This window comes from Marmota monax, unplaced genomic scaffold (genome assembly GCF_021218885.2).
Source record: "Marmota monax isolate L192 unplaced genomic scaffold, Marmota_monax_Labrador192_F-V1.1 WCK01_AAM20220418_F8-fsc00379, whole genome shotgun sequence".
NCBI classification, from domain to species: Eukaryota; Metazoa; Chordata; class Mammalia; order Rodentia; family Sciuridae; genus Marmota; species Marmota monax.
Window position 1 is genome coordinate 708289 of NW_026693072.1, and position 15669 is coordinate 723957.

General features: G+C 38.3%; 1 protein-coding gene across 7 annotated transcripts in view; it reads left to right on the forward strand.

The window, feature by feature from the left end:
* The first annotated feature begins 6179 nt into the window (after nt 1-6179).
* The window catches only part of Fmr1 (fragile X messenger ribonucleoprotein 1), a 40029-nt gene continuing 30539 nt past the window's right edge, over nt 6180-15669 (forward strand). For 6 of the 7 annotated variants that reach the window (XM_046453917.1, XM_046453919.1, XM_046453918.1 and 3 more), the window contains exon 1: nt 6180-6339. In XM_046453917.1, the coding sequence (XP_046309873.1) occupies nt 6289-6339 (51 nt within the window). In that variant the 5' untranslated portion in view covers nt 6180-6288. The remainder of the gene's footprint in view (nt 6340-15669) is intronic. The other variant, XM_046453923.2, reaches the window with a different exon arrangement.

The window sequence follows — 15669 nt, forward strand, 5'->3', positions numbered from 1 at the left end:
TTCATCTCACTCCAGTCAGAATGTCAAGTATTATGAAGACAAACAACAATAAGTATTGGCGAGGATGTGAGGAAAAAGGCACACTCACACACTGCTAGTGGGACTGCAAACTGGTGCAGCCAATATGGAAAGCAGTATGGAGATTCCTCGGAAAACTTGGAATGGAACCACCATTTGACTCAGCTATCCCTCTCCTCAGTCTATACCCAAAGGACTTAAAAACAGCATACTACATGGACTCAGCCGCATCAATGTTTATAGCAGCACAATTCACAATAGCTAAACTGTGGAACCAATCTAAACGTCCTTCAGTAGATGAATAGATTTTAAAAATGTGGCATATATACACAATGGAATTTTACTCAGCAATAAAAGAGAATAAAATCATGGCATTTGCAGGTAAATGGATGCAGCTGGAGAAGACAATGCTAAGTGAAGTTAGCCAATCCCCCCACCAAAAAAAGGAACAAATGGTGAATTTTTTCTCTGATATAAGGAGACTGACTCATAGTAGGGTAGGGAGAGGGAGCATGGGAGGAATAGACAAACTCTAGATAGGGCAGAGGGGTGTAAGGGGAAGGGAGGGGGCAGGGGATTAGCAATGATGGTGGAATGTGATGGATATCATTATCCAAAGTACATATATGAAGACATGAATTCGTGTGAACATACGTTATATACAAACAGAGATATGAAAAATTATGTACTATAGAATTGTGATGCATTCCGCTGACATGTATTTTAAAAAATAAAAGCAATTACAAAAATTAACTTGAATTTCTGAAATTTTAAAATAAAAACATTTTTAATTTTAGATGGACACAATGCCTTATTTTATTTGTTTATTTCTTTATGTGGTGCTAAGGATTGAACCCTGTGCCTCACATGTGCTAGACAAGTGCTGTATCACTGAGCCACAACCCCAGCCTTTCACTGTAGTTTATATAGAAAGTCATACATCTCAGAAGAGCCAACACATATTTTAAAGAACAAAGATAAAAGACAGACAATATCTGACTTCAAGATTTACTATAAAAGTCATAGTAATCAAGACAGTATGGTACTAATGAAAGAACAAATAGGTCAATGAAACAAAACAGGCTAACATTAGACCCACATATATATAGCCAACTGATAATTGTCAAAAAAGCAGACAATTCAATCAAGAAACTATGGATTTCTAACAATTGGCGCTGGTATACTTGGACATACATTTATAAACAAACAAACAAAAATCTAGACACAGACTTTATACATCTCACAAAAATTACTCAAAATAAATCATAGGCCTAAATGTAAAACACAAAACAATAAAACTTCTAGAAGTTAACAAAGAAATTCTAGGTGAAATTAGGTTTGATAATGACTTTTTGGGGACAATATCAAAAGTATTTAACTTTTAATTGATTTTTTAAAACTTCAATTTAATTTTTAACTTTTTACTCTGTAAAAGATACTGTTAATTAGGAGAAAAAAACGATACAATGACTAAGAGAAAATACTTGCAAAACACATATCTGGTAAAGATCTGGTATCTAAAACATAAAAAGAATTATTAAAACTCATAAAGAAGACAACCTAATTTTAAAATGGGCAGAAGATCTGAGCACATACCTTATCACAGAAGATATGCAGATGGAAATAAGCACATAAAATGATACCCAATGTCATATGCATTAGCAAATGATAAATTAAAGCAACAATCAGATTCTACTACATACCAGTTAGAATGGCCAAAATCCAAAACACTGAAATACCAAAATCTGGTAAGGATGTAGAGCAATAGGAAATCTCAATCATTGCTGGTGGGAATGCAAAATGATGCAGCCACTTTGGAAGAGCATTTGACATTTAAAAAAAAATCCAAATTTAGTTTTGCTATATGACCCAACAGTCACTTTGGTTGGTATTTACCTTAGTGATTTGAAAGCCAATGCTCCCCCCCAACACACACACACACACACACACACACACACGAAATGCACAAGAAAGACTACAGCAGGTTTACTTATAATCAAACTGGAAGCAGCCAAGATGTCCTTCAATAGGAGAGTAGAAAACCAAACTATTATATCCATACAGTAGAATATTATTTCACAATAAAAAGAAATAAACTATCAACCCATAATAAGACATAGAGGAATATAAAACACAATGAAAACTACATTCTACATAATTCCCACTATGGCACATTCTGAGAAAAGTAAAACTACGCTGACAACAAAAAAATAAGTGATTGCCAATGGTTAGGAGGTAGTGTAGATTAACATGTGAAGCACAGGGAATTTTTTATGTAGTGGAATGGACACATTAGGCAAAACTCGCAGAACAGAACAAATAGTTAACCTTAATGTAAACTATACACTTTAGTTAATCATGGTGTATCAGTTGTACTAAATGTATCACACTAATACAAGATTTTAGTAATAGGGGAAACTGCATGGGACAATGTGTGAGAAGAGTAGGAACTGTGCTACCTGCTCACATTTCCTGTAAATCTAAAAGTTCTCATTGCATTTTGTCTAATATCTCATTCAAAGGAGAAGTCAAGGTGAGGTGAAATTGTCAGAGAAAGTGTCATGGAAGAAGGAAGACAGCAGAGTCCTGAAGGGTACATAGGATTTCCCGAGTTGGAAAGGGCAGAAGGCATTTCAGCTGGGATTGAGGCATGAAAAAGGACTCAGAGGGCTCAAGTTGCAAAAAGAGCAGGAAATAACACAGAATTAATCAATGCAAAGACAACAGGCAGCAATTTAATGGAAGGCAGTGGCCAAGGCAGGGATAGAAGCACTGAAGCATCTTTCTAATATTAGATAATACAGGCACAGGAGCAGACTTGACCTTGGCTACGTCCTCAATACCTATTCATCAATTCACTCATTCACCCATTCAATAATATTTAGTAAACATCTAATATGTTCCAGACACCATAGTAGGCACTGGGGATCAGCTGTAAATGAAATAAATGAAAATCTCTGTTCTCACTGAGCTTACATTCTAGTGAGGGGAGACAGACAGAAACTATCCAGTATTTTCAAGAAACAGCAAAGAAAACACTGTGGCTGGAATGGAGTGAAGGAGGAAAGTAGAAGGTGAGACAGAGGAGATAACAGAAGCCAGAGCTTCTGTGTAGCACACTGAGGCTGGAATAAATAATTAATGACTGTGGCTTTTGCCTGAGAAATTGAGGGAGTCCTTGGGAGGTTTTGAGTGAGGAGTGACTTGCTTGATACCTGAAGAGGGTCATTCTCTTTTTTTATGTTGGGAGTTGACAGAGAAATGACAAGAGTGGCTACACTGAGACCAGTAAAGAAGTTGTAGCCATTTTCCAGGTAAGAGAGAATGGCGACTCAGATCACAGGTTTAACAGTGCAGGCGATAAGAAATCAATTCTGAACTCTGAAAGGATTTGTCATTGGATTAGGTGTCTGAGATAAAGACAGTCAAAATGACTTAATTTTAAACAGCCTGAGCAACTAATGCAAAGGCAGGTGTTGCCAGTAACAAAGTGTGAAGACTTTGGGCTATAAAGCAGGTTCGTGAGCAAGGCTGAACCCAATGTCTGAATTCAGATGGTCTATCTTGAAAAGGGGAAATTAAAAAGCTAGTGATCAGAGCAAGACTGAGAAATGGAGTGAACAAGGAAAGATTAAGTTAAAGTGTGTGAACGTAGTTGGGATTAGCATTTATTCATTCATTGAACATATTCTGAAATCAAATATTTTTTAGTATGCCTAGAGCCCAAAGACAAGACAATTTCCTTGCCTGAAGGGAATGGAGAGTCCAACGAAGGAAACAGAAATGTAGATAAATGAGTCTAGTACTTTATGCGTCATAATAGAGGCATTCAACATCTGAGTCCCTGCTATATAGGCAGTACAATGAGGAAACAGGAGGTATACACAGTGTTCTTTAAAAGCACAAAGAAATGTTTGCAAAGGTCCATAACTTAATTCACAAGGATTTTTCACTATAATATGATATCAGAGTGTTGGCAATAATCTAGATACTGTATCACTAGGAATACATATCAGTAAAATCTATGGCATACACAAAAGCAATTAGAAATAACAAACCAATTGTACCCACAGCAATGTGGATATAGCTCAGAAATAGTGTTAGTGGAAACAGTTTCCATAAATGCAGAAGACGTATACAAAACACGACTTGTCCAAAATTATCAAAAAGCTATAGCAAACATGTTGTAGATTATGTCTAGAAGACAATGGGGATTGAGAATGATGAGGAAAAATAATTTCAATTAAAAAATATAAACAAGAAGAGCCAGGTAGGAACTGATGATGATAATATGCTGAGAACTGAAGAGCAAAGTTAACTCAACTCTGCACCGGAGGTAAAATAACTACCAAATAGGAATTCAGCTGATAACCTTAAGGTGAAGGGTGTTTATGGGGCCTGCAAGCATGTCCAGGCACATGAAGGCATGAAATTGCATCTTAGGTTCAGGAACAGTTGTAAAGAGCAGACATGTTTCAAAGCCCTGGGCAAATTGCACAACATCTTACGGAAGGTATAATCTTTCCAACATGTCCCCTTTTACTACTTTGGAGTTAAAGATAACACTCTGCTCTCTTTCAGACTGTGGTGAGATTCTCTTTCAGCCCTATTAGAGTTTTCATATATTGTGACTACGCCAATGACCCTAGTACAATGGGGCATTTCTGTTTTAGCCTCAAGGATTGTGGCCCTTGATCTACTGCTTTAAAGCTGGAGTTCCACCAGCAAGGACATTGTTGTTCTTTCTGTGAGTCAGGTGGGAAAGGAACTGGAGGACCAACATGCCTCTCATTTTAGGACACCTGCCTGAGGCAGTTCACTCCCCCTAACACCCCCCCCACCCCACCCCACCCCCTTGAAGTTAACTCTTACCTCTCATATTCCCACCGGAATCATTCCCTTCTCTAGCAACACCCCTCCTGCTCCCCAGACTGGATCAGGTCCCACTATAATAGGTGTACCTATTCTTCATAGCCCTTATCACAGTTGTAAATCTATATTGATTTTGTGATAATTTGATTTATGTCTATCTACACCTCTAGATTCCAAGTTCAATGCTGGCAGTCATTTTGGTTACCAATGTCTCACTAGCACTTACCACAGTGCTTGGCACATGGTTTGCACTTAATAAACTTCTTAGTTGAATGCAAGTCTTGTAGACAAAGGGAATATGGGTCAATGTGGATATGAGCTCAGTGAAGAGGCAGGAATGGGAAAGTTATGGTTGGCGCTACTGTAGAGGGTAAAGGCGGAGAACTGCAAGAAAAAGGTGCAACTGCCCCTGTAGACTGGCCAGATGAGTGCTACATACATGCACACCCTCTGGTGCAAGGTAGGCATTGAGAAGGGCAGAAACGCACTGTAAAGGAATTAATAAGCACAAAACACATTCTTTTTGCATCAAGGTCAAGAAAAATATAAAAATGAATTGAGGAAAGAGGAGTATGTGGTCCGGTGCCACTCAGAAGGTACAGAATGTACCCACAAGACAACCCAAGATCTCTTAGTGGGGAAGGGTGTTATTCTCTGCCCTGTACCTTGAAGGGTCAGTGTGCTTGCCACTGTTACAGTTCAAAGTCTTTTCAAATCTAATTCATCACCTTTCTTGTCCCACCTCCAATTCAATCAGGCTCTGCGCTACTTTGGGAGAAAAAAAAAGTGAACCAAATCAAAGCCCCGTCTAATCCTTGCCTGGCCCCAGGATGCAGTTGATCTCCATAGGAGGCCCTTTCCCACGGCCCCCTTGCAGCTCTACACAAATCGGCGCTCTGGCCCTCCCCAGTAGATGCTAGGCCGCGCGACCTGTCACCGCCCTTCGCGCCTTCCCGCCCTACACCGAGCCCGCGCACGTCCAACCCGCGCGCCCTACGCCGGACCCGGTCCCAGCTAGTTCCCAGCAGCGCGCACGCACGCCCTCCCCAGCCCGTGAGGAAGAAGAGGGCGGGGCCGAGGGGGCCGAACCCGCGGGGGGAGGGGCGGCATAAATCACGTGACGCGGTTTCACTGTTTACACGAGGCGCTGGCCGAGCTTTCGGCCTCAGTCAGGCGCTCGTCTCCGTTTCGGTTTCACTTCCGGTGAAGGGCCGCCTTAGAGCGGGCGGCGAGCAGACGGCGAGCGCGGGCGGCGGCGGTGACGGCGGCGCCGCTGCCGGGGGGCGTGCGGCAGCGCGGCGGCGGCGGCGGCGGCGGCGGCGGCGGCGGCTGGGCCTTGAGCGCCCGCTGCCCACCTCTCGGGGGCGGGCTCCCGGCGCGAACAAGGCTGAAGAGAAGATGGAGGAGCTGGTGGTGGAGGTGCGGGGCTCCAATGGCGCTTTCTACAAGGTACTTGGCTCCAGGGCAGGCCCCATCTTCGTCCTGCCTTCCCTCCCTTTTCTTCTCGGTGTCTCCAAGAAGGCAGGCCTGGGGCCCTCTTTCGGAGCTCTGCTCCCGGTGTCCAGGACGCACTCGGCGGGATGTTGTTTGGGAGGGAAGGACTAGACTTAGGGCCTGTAGGAAGCCCCTGGAGCTCCGCTCGGTCTCCGATTAGAGGCCCTGGAGCCTACCGGGATGAGAAAGAAGCAAGGAGAAGAGGGAGCCCTTCTGAGGCCAAGCCCGGCCAGGGAAAGAAATGGGCGAGTGCCGGCGGCAGGTACAAACGAGATCCCGGCGGGAAGGGCCAGAATGGGTTCTAAGTGACAGGAAACGCTTTTTCCTTCTTTCCCAAATGTACTCTGTCGGCGGTATCTGGGCCTGACGTGTGGGTAGTTGTGGAGGAGCTGGGGGCGCTCCATCGGGGCTGCCTCCTGCCTCGCCAAGAGGGTTTCAGGTCTCCTTTGGATCCAGTGTTCTGGCCCAGCTTTGGGACTTGGGAGAGCGCCCCTGTTCTGGACGAGGGGTGTGGAGAAAGAGTAGTAAGAAGCAGTAGTCAGCACCATATCACAATGGCAACTGTTTTTTGGTGGCCCTGTCTTTGTGAATTTCAGAGAAAATTTTAGACCTAAAAGTTTCAGGAAGACCTTAAGATATCTGAGCGATGCATTAAAGAAGTTGGCCATCGGGAATATTCCTGGACCCCCTCCCTTTCTATAAATGGGGATAAATTCAGGAATCCAGATGCTTCAGCGCCTAAAAACATTAGCAACTTTGCTACTTAAAAGAATTCTTTGTATTTAAGTCCTCAAAGACCTGAATATATGCCACGAAACTTCAGGAAATTAACTAGGAGTGCATAACTACTAGGGAATTTTACTAGGGGATGTTTGGAAATATTTTTTTGTTCTCAAGAACTTGATTTTTATTCTCTTTGATTCTGTAGAGTTGCGGTGGCCTGTATTAGTTGTGGTTTTAAATAGGCATTTGTAAGTTTACTGCATTTTTTTAGTTCATTGAATATCAACTAATATCTTAAATTTTTAAATATTTGGATGTAGCCATAGTGCATGCATTTGTACCTTCTTCCTGTAGATCTAGTAATCTATAAATTCTCATCTCCTCTTGAATGTAACTTCTGTAAGTAATATCCAACCTTACTACACTTTGTTGGCAACAGAAGATGCACGTGGAAGGAATCATGAAAAATAGCTATTTCCATTGTGAAACACAATTTACAAACGTATAGAAAAATGTTTCCAGTAGAGCATGTTTGGCTATAGGACAATATGTGACTTCAATATATATTTTGTGCTTGTCAATTTTATGGGGACATTGGAGAAAACTATATTTCATGAAAAAGTAAAGTATGCAAACAGTTCCATACTTTCAGCAAAAAGGTAAGACCTTCTCGAAAAAAATAAAATAAAAACCCTCCACATTTATGCTCTTAAACTTACCAATGTAGAATTGTTTCATTTGACTCTGCAGTCAAAATTTTCATTTCAGTTTACTAGAGTGACTTTGTGTAGAAGCATTCTGGGTCCTAGATTGGTAGTTTTGGTCACTAGAGATTTGGCATTAACTATAATTTATGAGCAGGGACTAAAGTTAAGCGGTATTCTAATCTATGATAGTTTAGATGCCAATCTTACTAAAAGGTGAAGCTGGTTTGCTTTAGAAGACAACTTGCTGTGGTGATTTTGCTTGCAAAGTGACTGACTGGAATATAAGAAATATCCTCTCTTTTTGCTTTTTTTCTCTCTCACATGCTTAAAGCAAGTTACTTAATTTGAAGGTGGATGAAAAAGAATGGTTGACCTTTGATTCCATGACAGAAAATTTAATTCTCAAACAAATGTATGTAGAAAAAGTGCTGTTATGTTTTATTTAATTACAGTTGATTTTTAAGAAAACCTCCAAAGATCTGTATTGATGGAAGAATATTTTCTATAATGAAAAAGTTTTAAATAGTCATCTGACTTAGAAAATTGCTGTAGATTGAGTTGCCTTTCTGGTGATGTGGACGGGAAAGATGGGAAGTAAAGAACAATTTTTAAAAATGAACTTCTATGGAGAAATATTACAATTATGGAGTAAAATGGGAACTTTGTTCAACAAATTGATAGAATAGCCTTCAAAAACTAAACAAGTCAAACAGCTTCATAACAAATGAATTCAGACTTTGACAAAAGACAAAAGTACCATATTCCAAAGTATAGTGCTGTCTCTCCTGAGCACATGCAGTATAAACTAAATAAAATAAGTGCTAGGAATGATTTCTTTCTGAAAAACTGACTAAAGCTCAAAATTCAGAATTAACAAAAATCAAGAAGCCTAAACCCTAAGATTGAAACAGCTCTGTTCACTTTTCATTTTTGCCTTTGTTATTTATTATGAAAACTTAAAAGTTAGACTTAGTAACAACCAGCGTGACTACTTTAATGCTTACATATTTCTTTTAACTTGGAAAGTGTTGGTCACAAGTACTACTTATAGAGCCCTGTGGGTATTTTATTTAAGATATGAAGAAACATTGCCTTGTACCTCATAAAATCTTTACAAAGCATTTCCTAAGCGAATAATAATGTTAAAATACAGTCTTTATTCTAGGGCCATCTGCTCCAAATATGGTTTTCTTTGGATTAAGAGTTTTGATGTGTTCAGAGTGAATCCATTTTAGATGTAGGATGCATGTCATTCCAATATGAAGGCACTGCATGTATACTTAAGAAATATTTCTAGGTTTTATGCATTAGCATGAAAATTACTAAAGATGGATAAATTGAAAGTATAGTGGCTAGTATCTATTCATTAATGTAATATGGTGTCATTATGTTAATTTGTAATTGTAATTACAGATTGTACTTTAATATATCTTATTTTTTAAGTTTGGTATCTAAAGACAGATTTTAATTTCCTGAGAATTATTACTATATCTAGCAACTAATAAATATAAAATGTACAGTCAAGAGGAAATGTTTAAAGACATTGGTGGCCTTACATGTTTTAGCTACATTGCCTGCTATAAATCAGTTTTATTACAAATTAACTTGCATAAAATTTATAAATTTACACACTTCCATAAAATGCAGATAAACTTGCATTCATGTTTTCTCTGAGTTCTTCCCAGCTAACTTTGCATACATGTGTAATTCTGCACTTTGAGGAAGTGAATTATTAAGTCAACCACATTTTATCCTTAAAAATCCACATACTCTTTTTAGTGTTTGTATTCATGGATTCATCATCTTTCCCCCTTTGAATGGCATATTTTCCAATTTCATACTCTTGATAACCTCAAAATTATTAATTAAATGCAAAATTCCATGGTCTAGGACTTGAAGTTCTCATTCCTGCCCAACATGGGAATCTGTTTCCTGAGATGATTAGCATCATAATTATGATAATAGGTAACAGGTGCTGAGTGTTTGCAAGGCACCAGACACTGTACTAGGTGCTTTACCTTTTTCCATTTATTAATTCCTTCCCCAGAATCATGAGATATACTGTTGGTCTCACTTTTTAGATAATGGTGTATATAGAAGTTAGATAAGTAATTTACTAATAAATGTCAGAGTTCTTCAGGCTCAGATCTGGGATTTGAAATCGGTCATTTGACTTCTTAAAGATAAGTTTTAAAAAAAATTAATTGGATTTGATTTCCTGCCCAGTTTTCAATTTCATTGTAATCTTTGTATTTGTTACTGTAACAGTACCTTAGCATCCTATAACTACAATTGTATGGTTATGTTGCCATTTTCTACTGTGATACAAGATATTAGAAAATGTTCCATTTATTAACTCTTGCATCTTTACATATTATACTGTAATTCTTCATTTGAATGCCTATTAAGGAAAGATAAAGTTAGAATTCTTTGGCCCTGCCAGGACATTTGCTTTTGTTACTTACACTGTGAGCTCATAAAACTGAAGTATGCAAAAATTAAAACACAGGGAAAATTACTAATTCGTTTAATACTGTTTTATCTATATCTGTGTTATCTTTTGATCAGGACAAATAAGAAAGAATCATATTTTTCTCAGAATTTATGGGAATTGCCCATATGAAGTATTCTGGGCATGTGCTATGGTTGGAAGGAATGTTGATGAGGATTATTGTATTTTTCCCTTTCTGTTAAGTTTCTTTACATTGTTACTGCCCATATACAAAGGGATACAAAGTGACAACTCACTTTATATTTGAAGCCTTGGGTTGGAGTCTTATTTTGTCCCATTTCATGTGTTCCTATCCTCTCCAACTCTAGGAGGGATATTTTACAATCTTGTTTTCTCTAAAAACAATTTTTTAAGACTGCGTGTGCTGTCGTTAGTAGAAACCTACCGGTATGTAGTACTTGTGTTTAGTGGTGGGATTTACCTGGAAACTTCTTTATACATTAATCTTTCTTGTGACCAGTGACTCCTATTTGTAAGATAGTTTACCAAGTTAAGAGGTATGAGGTATAATAGGAGAACGAAGAGTTTACCCAAATACAGATGGGTTTTCTCACTTTCATTCTTCAGTCCCAGTAATGTAATGTTTGAGTTGGATACCTCTAGTCATTACACACTTTTATAAGTATGGTTTTGTGATTGCCTCGTTGGCTCAGTTGTCAGTAAATCAGGGATCCCAGGATCAGTGATTTAAATTTTCTACTTATTCCTCTGGTCAAAAACCTGTATCAGTTTTTAAATGTATTTTATCACTTTTTTCAAATCCCAAAGATCTTCATTACTTTTTTTTCCTTCAAAATCTAAATATAAACTTTTAGTGTTCAGTGTCTTTGTGGAAATATCCTTTTCCTTTTCTATCCAAATTTTAAAATCCTTCTTTTTCAGACTTACTTACTTTCCCATATCACCAATCATGGCTTATGCTGTGATTGAGTGACTAAGTCATAACTTCTAAGGAAAACTGTTGAGTGACTATGACATCTGTGGTCATAGACCACAGTCTTTGGTCATAGACAGGGGCTCCTGGTTTTGCAGCCCCATGAAAGCCTTTTTTAAAATGTGTACTTTTCTTGAAAGGTTACTTTTGCAAATCCAAAACATTTATGGTTCTGCATCTTTGATGAAATATGCCTCTCTTCCTGTTATCATTTATTGTCACCTATGTGTATGATGTTATTACTCATAACAATTTTAGGCTGGTCCAGTTCCTAACTTGCAAATGAGGAATCTGCTCATGATTGGAGATCACTTATTGGAGATTACCACAGCTATAATGTGGTAGAGCTAGCTAATACTTTGAACCTAGGTTAGATTCAGAGCTAATATTTTGAACCTAGGTTAACTGTGTTCAGTAACCCCAGTTACAACCCTAGCTTTCATACAATATAGTCAAACTCCCTTTGTGCTTTCATTTAATACTGTTTTATCTATATCTGTGTTATCTTTTGATCGGGACAAATAAGAAAGAATCATATTTTTCTCATGAAATTTGCCACCTTTTGGAAGCCTCACGGGAATCTTCCTTAGCTTGTCTTCTCTACAAACTTTGCCTGATAGGTAGTGACCACAGCAAAATGTAGTTTTCAAGTTGGTAGGTGGGATGATAGTGCTCTGGAGGCAGCTAGAGAACAAGACTATGAGTGTGGATGCTGGAGCGGGTATGAGAGGGCAGGGACAAAAGGAGAGTTGTTAGAGAAAGTATGAGGAAATGTAGAAAGATATGGAACTCTTGGAGTGATGCTTTAGTGAAACATTTACACTCACAGGATATACTTGTCCTTGGTGTGTGTGTGTGTTTGTGTGCTTGCACACACACACACACAGGCTAGAAACTACTGATCAGTTTCTTTTATTCTACTTATTAAAGCAGCAACCAGAAGGTATTACATGCCTTCTGTATTCATTTAATATGCAAACATTGACTAGAAATGAGTGATTTTGAAACAATCATGCAAATATCTATATACAGATAAGCCTCATTAACTCAAAGGCAGCAGGCCTCTTGGCTGTGATGATTACTCAAACCATTTTTGACACTGTACATCCGGAATTGCATTCAGAGTCCATGAAAGCTTTTTTCCTTTGTTTCTTTTTTTTTTTTTAATAGTCAATACTTGTGATCTTCCTCCTTTGAGGGAATATTTGATTTTAGGAAATAGGCAGTGTGGTGAATAAGTATGATTAAACTGGGCAATAAATTTTAGGCAAATAAGGGAAAATAAGCAAAGAGCAATGTACTAATAAATCTAAATCTGACTAAAGGACTTCTTTGATGGGTCTGAAAAATCAACAGCATTAAATGTTTTAAGTCATTGCTCTCCACTGTAGCACCCATTGAGCCTTATGTTACTATTGAGCACTTGAAATGTGGCAAGAGTGAATGGGAGAATGATTTAAATTTTAATTAATTTTAATGTAAATAACACATAACCTGTAACTATAATGATTGCACAGATTTAGACAAGGGCAGCAGTACTTGGAAGTCACTTGACTTACTGAGAATAGTGTTTCACCCAGCTGTAACAAGGTTCTGTTTTCTGACAACAGGATTTACCATTTTTAGCATATTATTTACAGTAAAGAACAAATTTTTTTTTATCCATTCATCTATTGAAGGGCATCTGGGTTGGTTCCACAGTCTAGCAATTGTGAATTGTGCTGCTATGAACATCGATGTAGCAGTATCCCTGTAGTACGCTCTTTTAAGGTCTTCAGGGAATAGTCCAAGAAGGGCAATAGCTGGGTCAAATGGTGGTTCCATTCCCAGCTTTCCCAGGAATCTCCATACTGCTTTCCAGATTGGCCGCACCAGTTTGCAGTCCCACCAGCAATGTACAAGAGTACCCTTTTCCCCACATCCTCTCCAGCACTTGTTGTTTGACTTCATAATGGCTGCCAATCTTACTGGAGTGAGATGGTATCTTAGGGTGGTTTTGATTTGCATTTCTCTGACTGCTAGAGATGGTGAGCATTTTTTCATGTACTTGTTGATTGATTGTATGTCCTCCTCTGAGAAGTGTCTGTTCAGGTCCTTGGCCCATTTGTTGATTGGGTTGTTTGTTCTCTTATTGTCTAATTTTTTGAGTTCTTTGTATACTCTGGATATTAGGGCTCTATCTGAAGTGTGAGGAGTAAAAATTTGTTCCCATGTAGGCTCCCTATTTACCTCTTTTATTGTTTCTCTTGCTGAGAGAAAACTTTTCAGTTTAAGTAAGTCCCATTTGTTGATTCTTGTTATCAACTTTTGTGCTATGGGTGTCCTATTAAGGAATTTGGAGCCCAACCCTACAATATGTAGATCCAAGCCAACTTTTTCTTCTATCAGACGCAGAGTCTCTGATTTGATATCTAGCTCCTTGATCCACTTTGAGTTAACTTTTGTGCATGGCGAGAGGAGGGGATTCAGTTTCATTTTGTTGCATATGGATTTCCAGTTTTCCCAGCACCATTTGTTGAAGATGCTATCCTCCCTCCATTGCATGCTTTTAGCCCCTTTATCAAATATAAGATAGTTGTAGCTTTGTGGATTAGTCTCTGTGTCCTCTATTCTGTACCATTGGTCCACCCTCCTGTTTTGGTACCAGTACCATGCTGTTTTTGTTACTATTGCTCTGTAATATAGTTTTAAGTCTGGTATCGCTATACCGCCTGATTCGCACTTCCTGCTTAGAATTGCTTTTGCTATTCTGGGTCTTTTATTTTTCCATATGAATTTCATGACTGCTTTATCCATTTCTACAAGAAATGCCGTTGGGATTTTGATTGGCATTGCATTAAACCTATAGAGAACTTTTGGTAATATTGCCATTTTGATGATGTTAGTTCTGCCTATCCGTGAACAGGGTATATTTTTCCATCTTCTAAGATCTTCTTCTACTTCTCTTTTTAGGGTTTTGTAGTTTTCATTGTATAAATCTTTCACCTCTTTTGTTAGGTTGATTCCCAAGTATTTTATTTTTTTTGAGGATATTGTGAATGGAGTGTTTTTCCTCATTTCCGTTTCAGAAGTTTTGTCGCTGATATACAGGAATGCCTTTGATTTATGCGTGTTGATTTTATATCCTCCCACTTTGCTGAATTCATTTATTAGTTCTAGTAGTTTTTTTGTAGACCCTTTTGGGTCTTCTAGGTATAGAATCATGTCATCTGCAAATAGTGATAATTTAAGTTCTTCCTTTCCTATTTTTATGCCTTTAATTTCTTTCGTCAGTCTAATTGCTCTGGCCAGTGTTTCGAGAACTATATTGAATAGAAGTGGTGATAGAGGGCATCCCTGTCTTGTTCCAGATTTTAGGGGGAATGCCTTCAATTTTTCTCCATTGAGAATGATGCTAGCCTGAGGCTTAGCATAGATAGCTTTTACAATGTCGAGGTAAGTTCCTGTTATTCCTAGTTTTTCTAATGTTTTGAACATAAAGGGATGCTGTACTTTGTCGAATGCTTTTTCTGCGTCTATTGAGATGATCATATGGTTCTTATTTTTAAGTCTATTGATGTGGTGAATAACATTTATTGATTTCCGTATATTGAACCAGCCTTGCATCCCAGGGATGAATCCTACTTGATCATGGTGCACAATTTTTTTGATGTGCCTTTGTATCCGATTCGAAATGTGGCATTTATACACCATGGAGTATTACGCAGCACTAAAAAATGACAAAATCATAGAATTTGCAGGGAAATGGATGGCACTAGAGCAGATTATGCTTAGTGAAGCTAGCCAATCCCTAAAAACAAATACCAAATGTCTTCTTTGATATAATGAGAGCAACTAAGAACAGAGCAGGGAGGAAGAGCAGGAAGAAAAGATTAACATTAAACAGATACATGAGGTGGGAGGGAAAGGGAGAGAAAAGGGAAATTGCATGGTAATGGAGGTAGACCCTCATTGTTATACAAAATTACATATAAGAGGTTGTGAGGGGAATGGGAAAATAAACAAGGAGAGAAATGAATTACAGTGGATGGGGTAGAGAGAGAAGATGGGAGGGGAGGGAGGGGGGATGGTAGAGGATAGGAAAGGTAGCAGAATACAACAGTTACTAATAGGGCATTATGTAAAAATGTGGATGTGTAACCGATGTGATTCTGCAATCTGTATTTGGGGTAAAATTGGGAGTTCATAACCAACTTGAATCTAATGTATGAAATATGATATGTCAAGAGCTTTATAATGTTTTGAACAACCAATAAAAAAAATAAATTAAAAAAAATAAAGACATGAGTTGGCATGAACATACTTTATATACAAAGATATAAAAACTATGCTCTATGTGTGTAATAAGAATTGTAATGCATTCTGCTGTCGTGTATTTAAAAAAATAAAATCAATTAAATAAAAAAAAA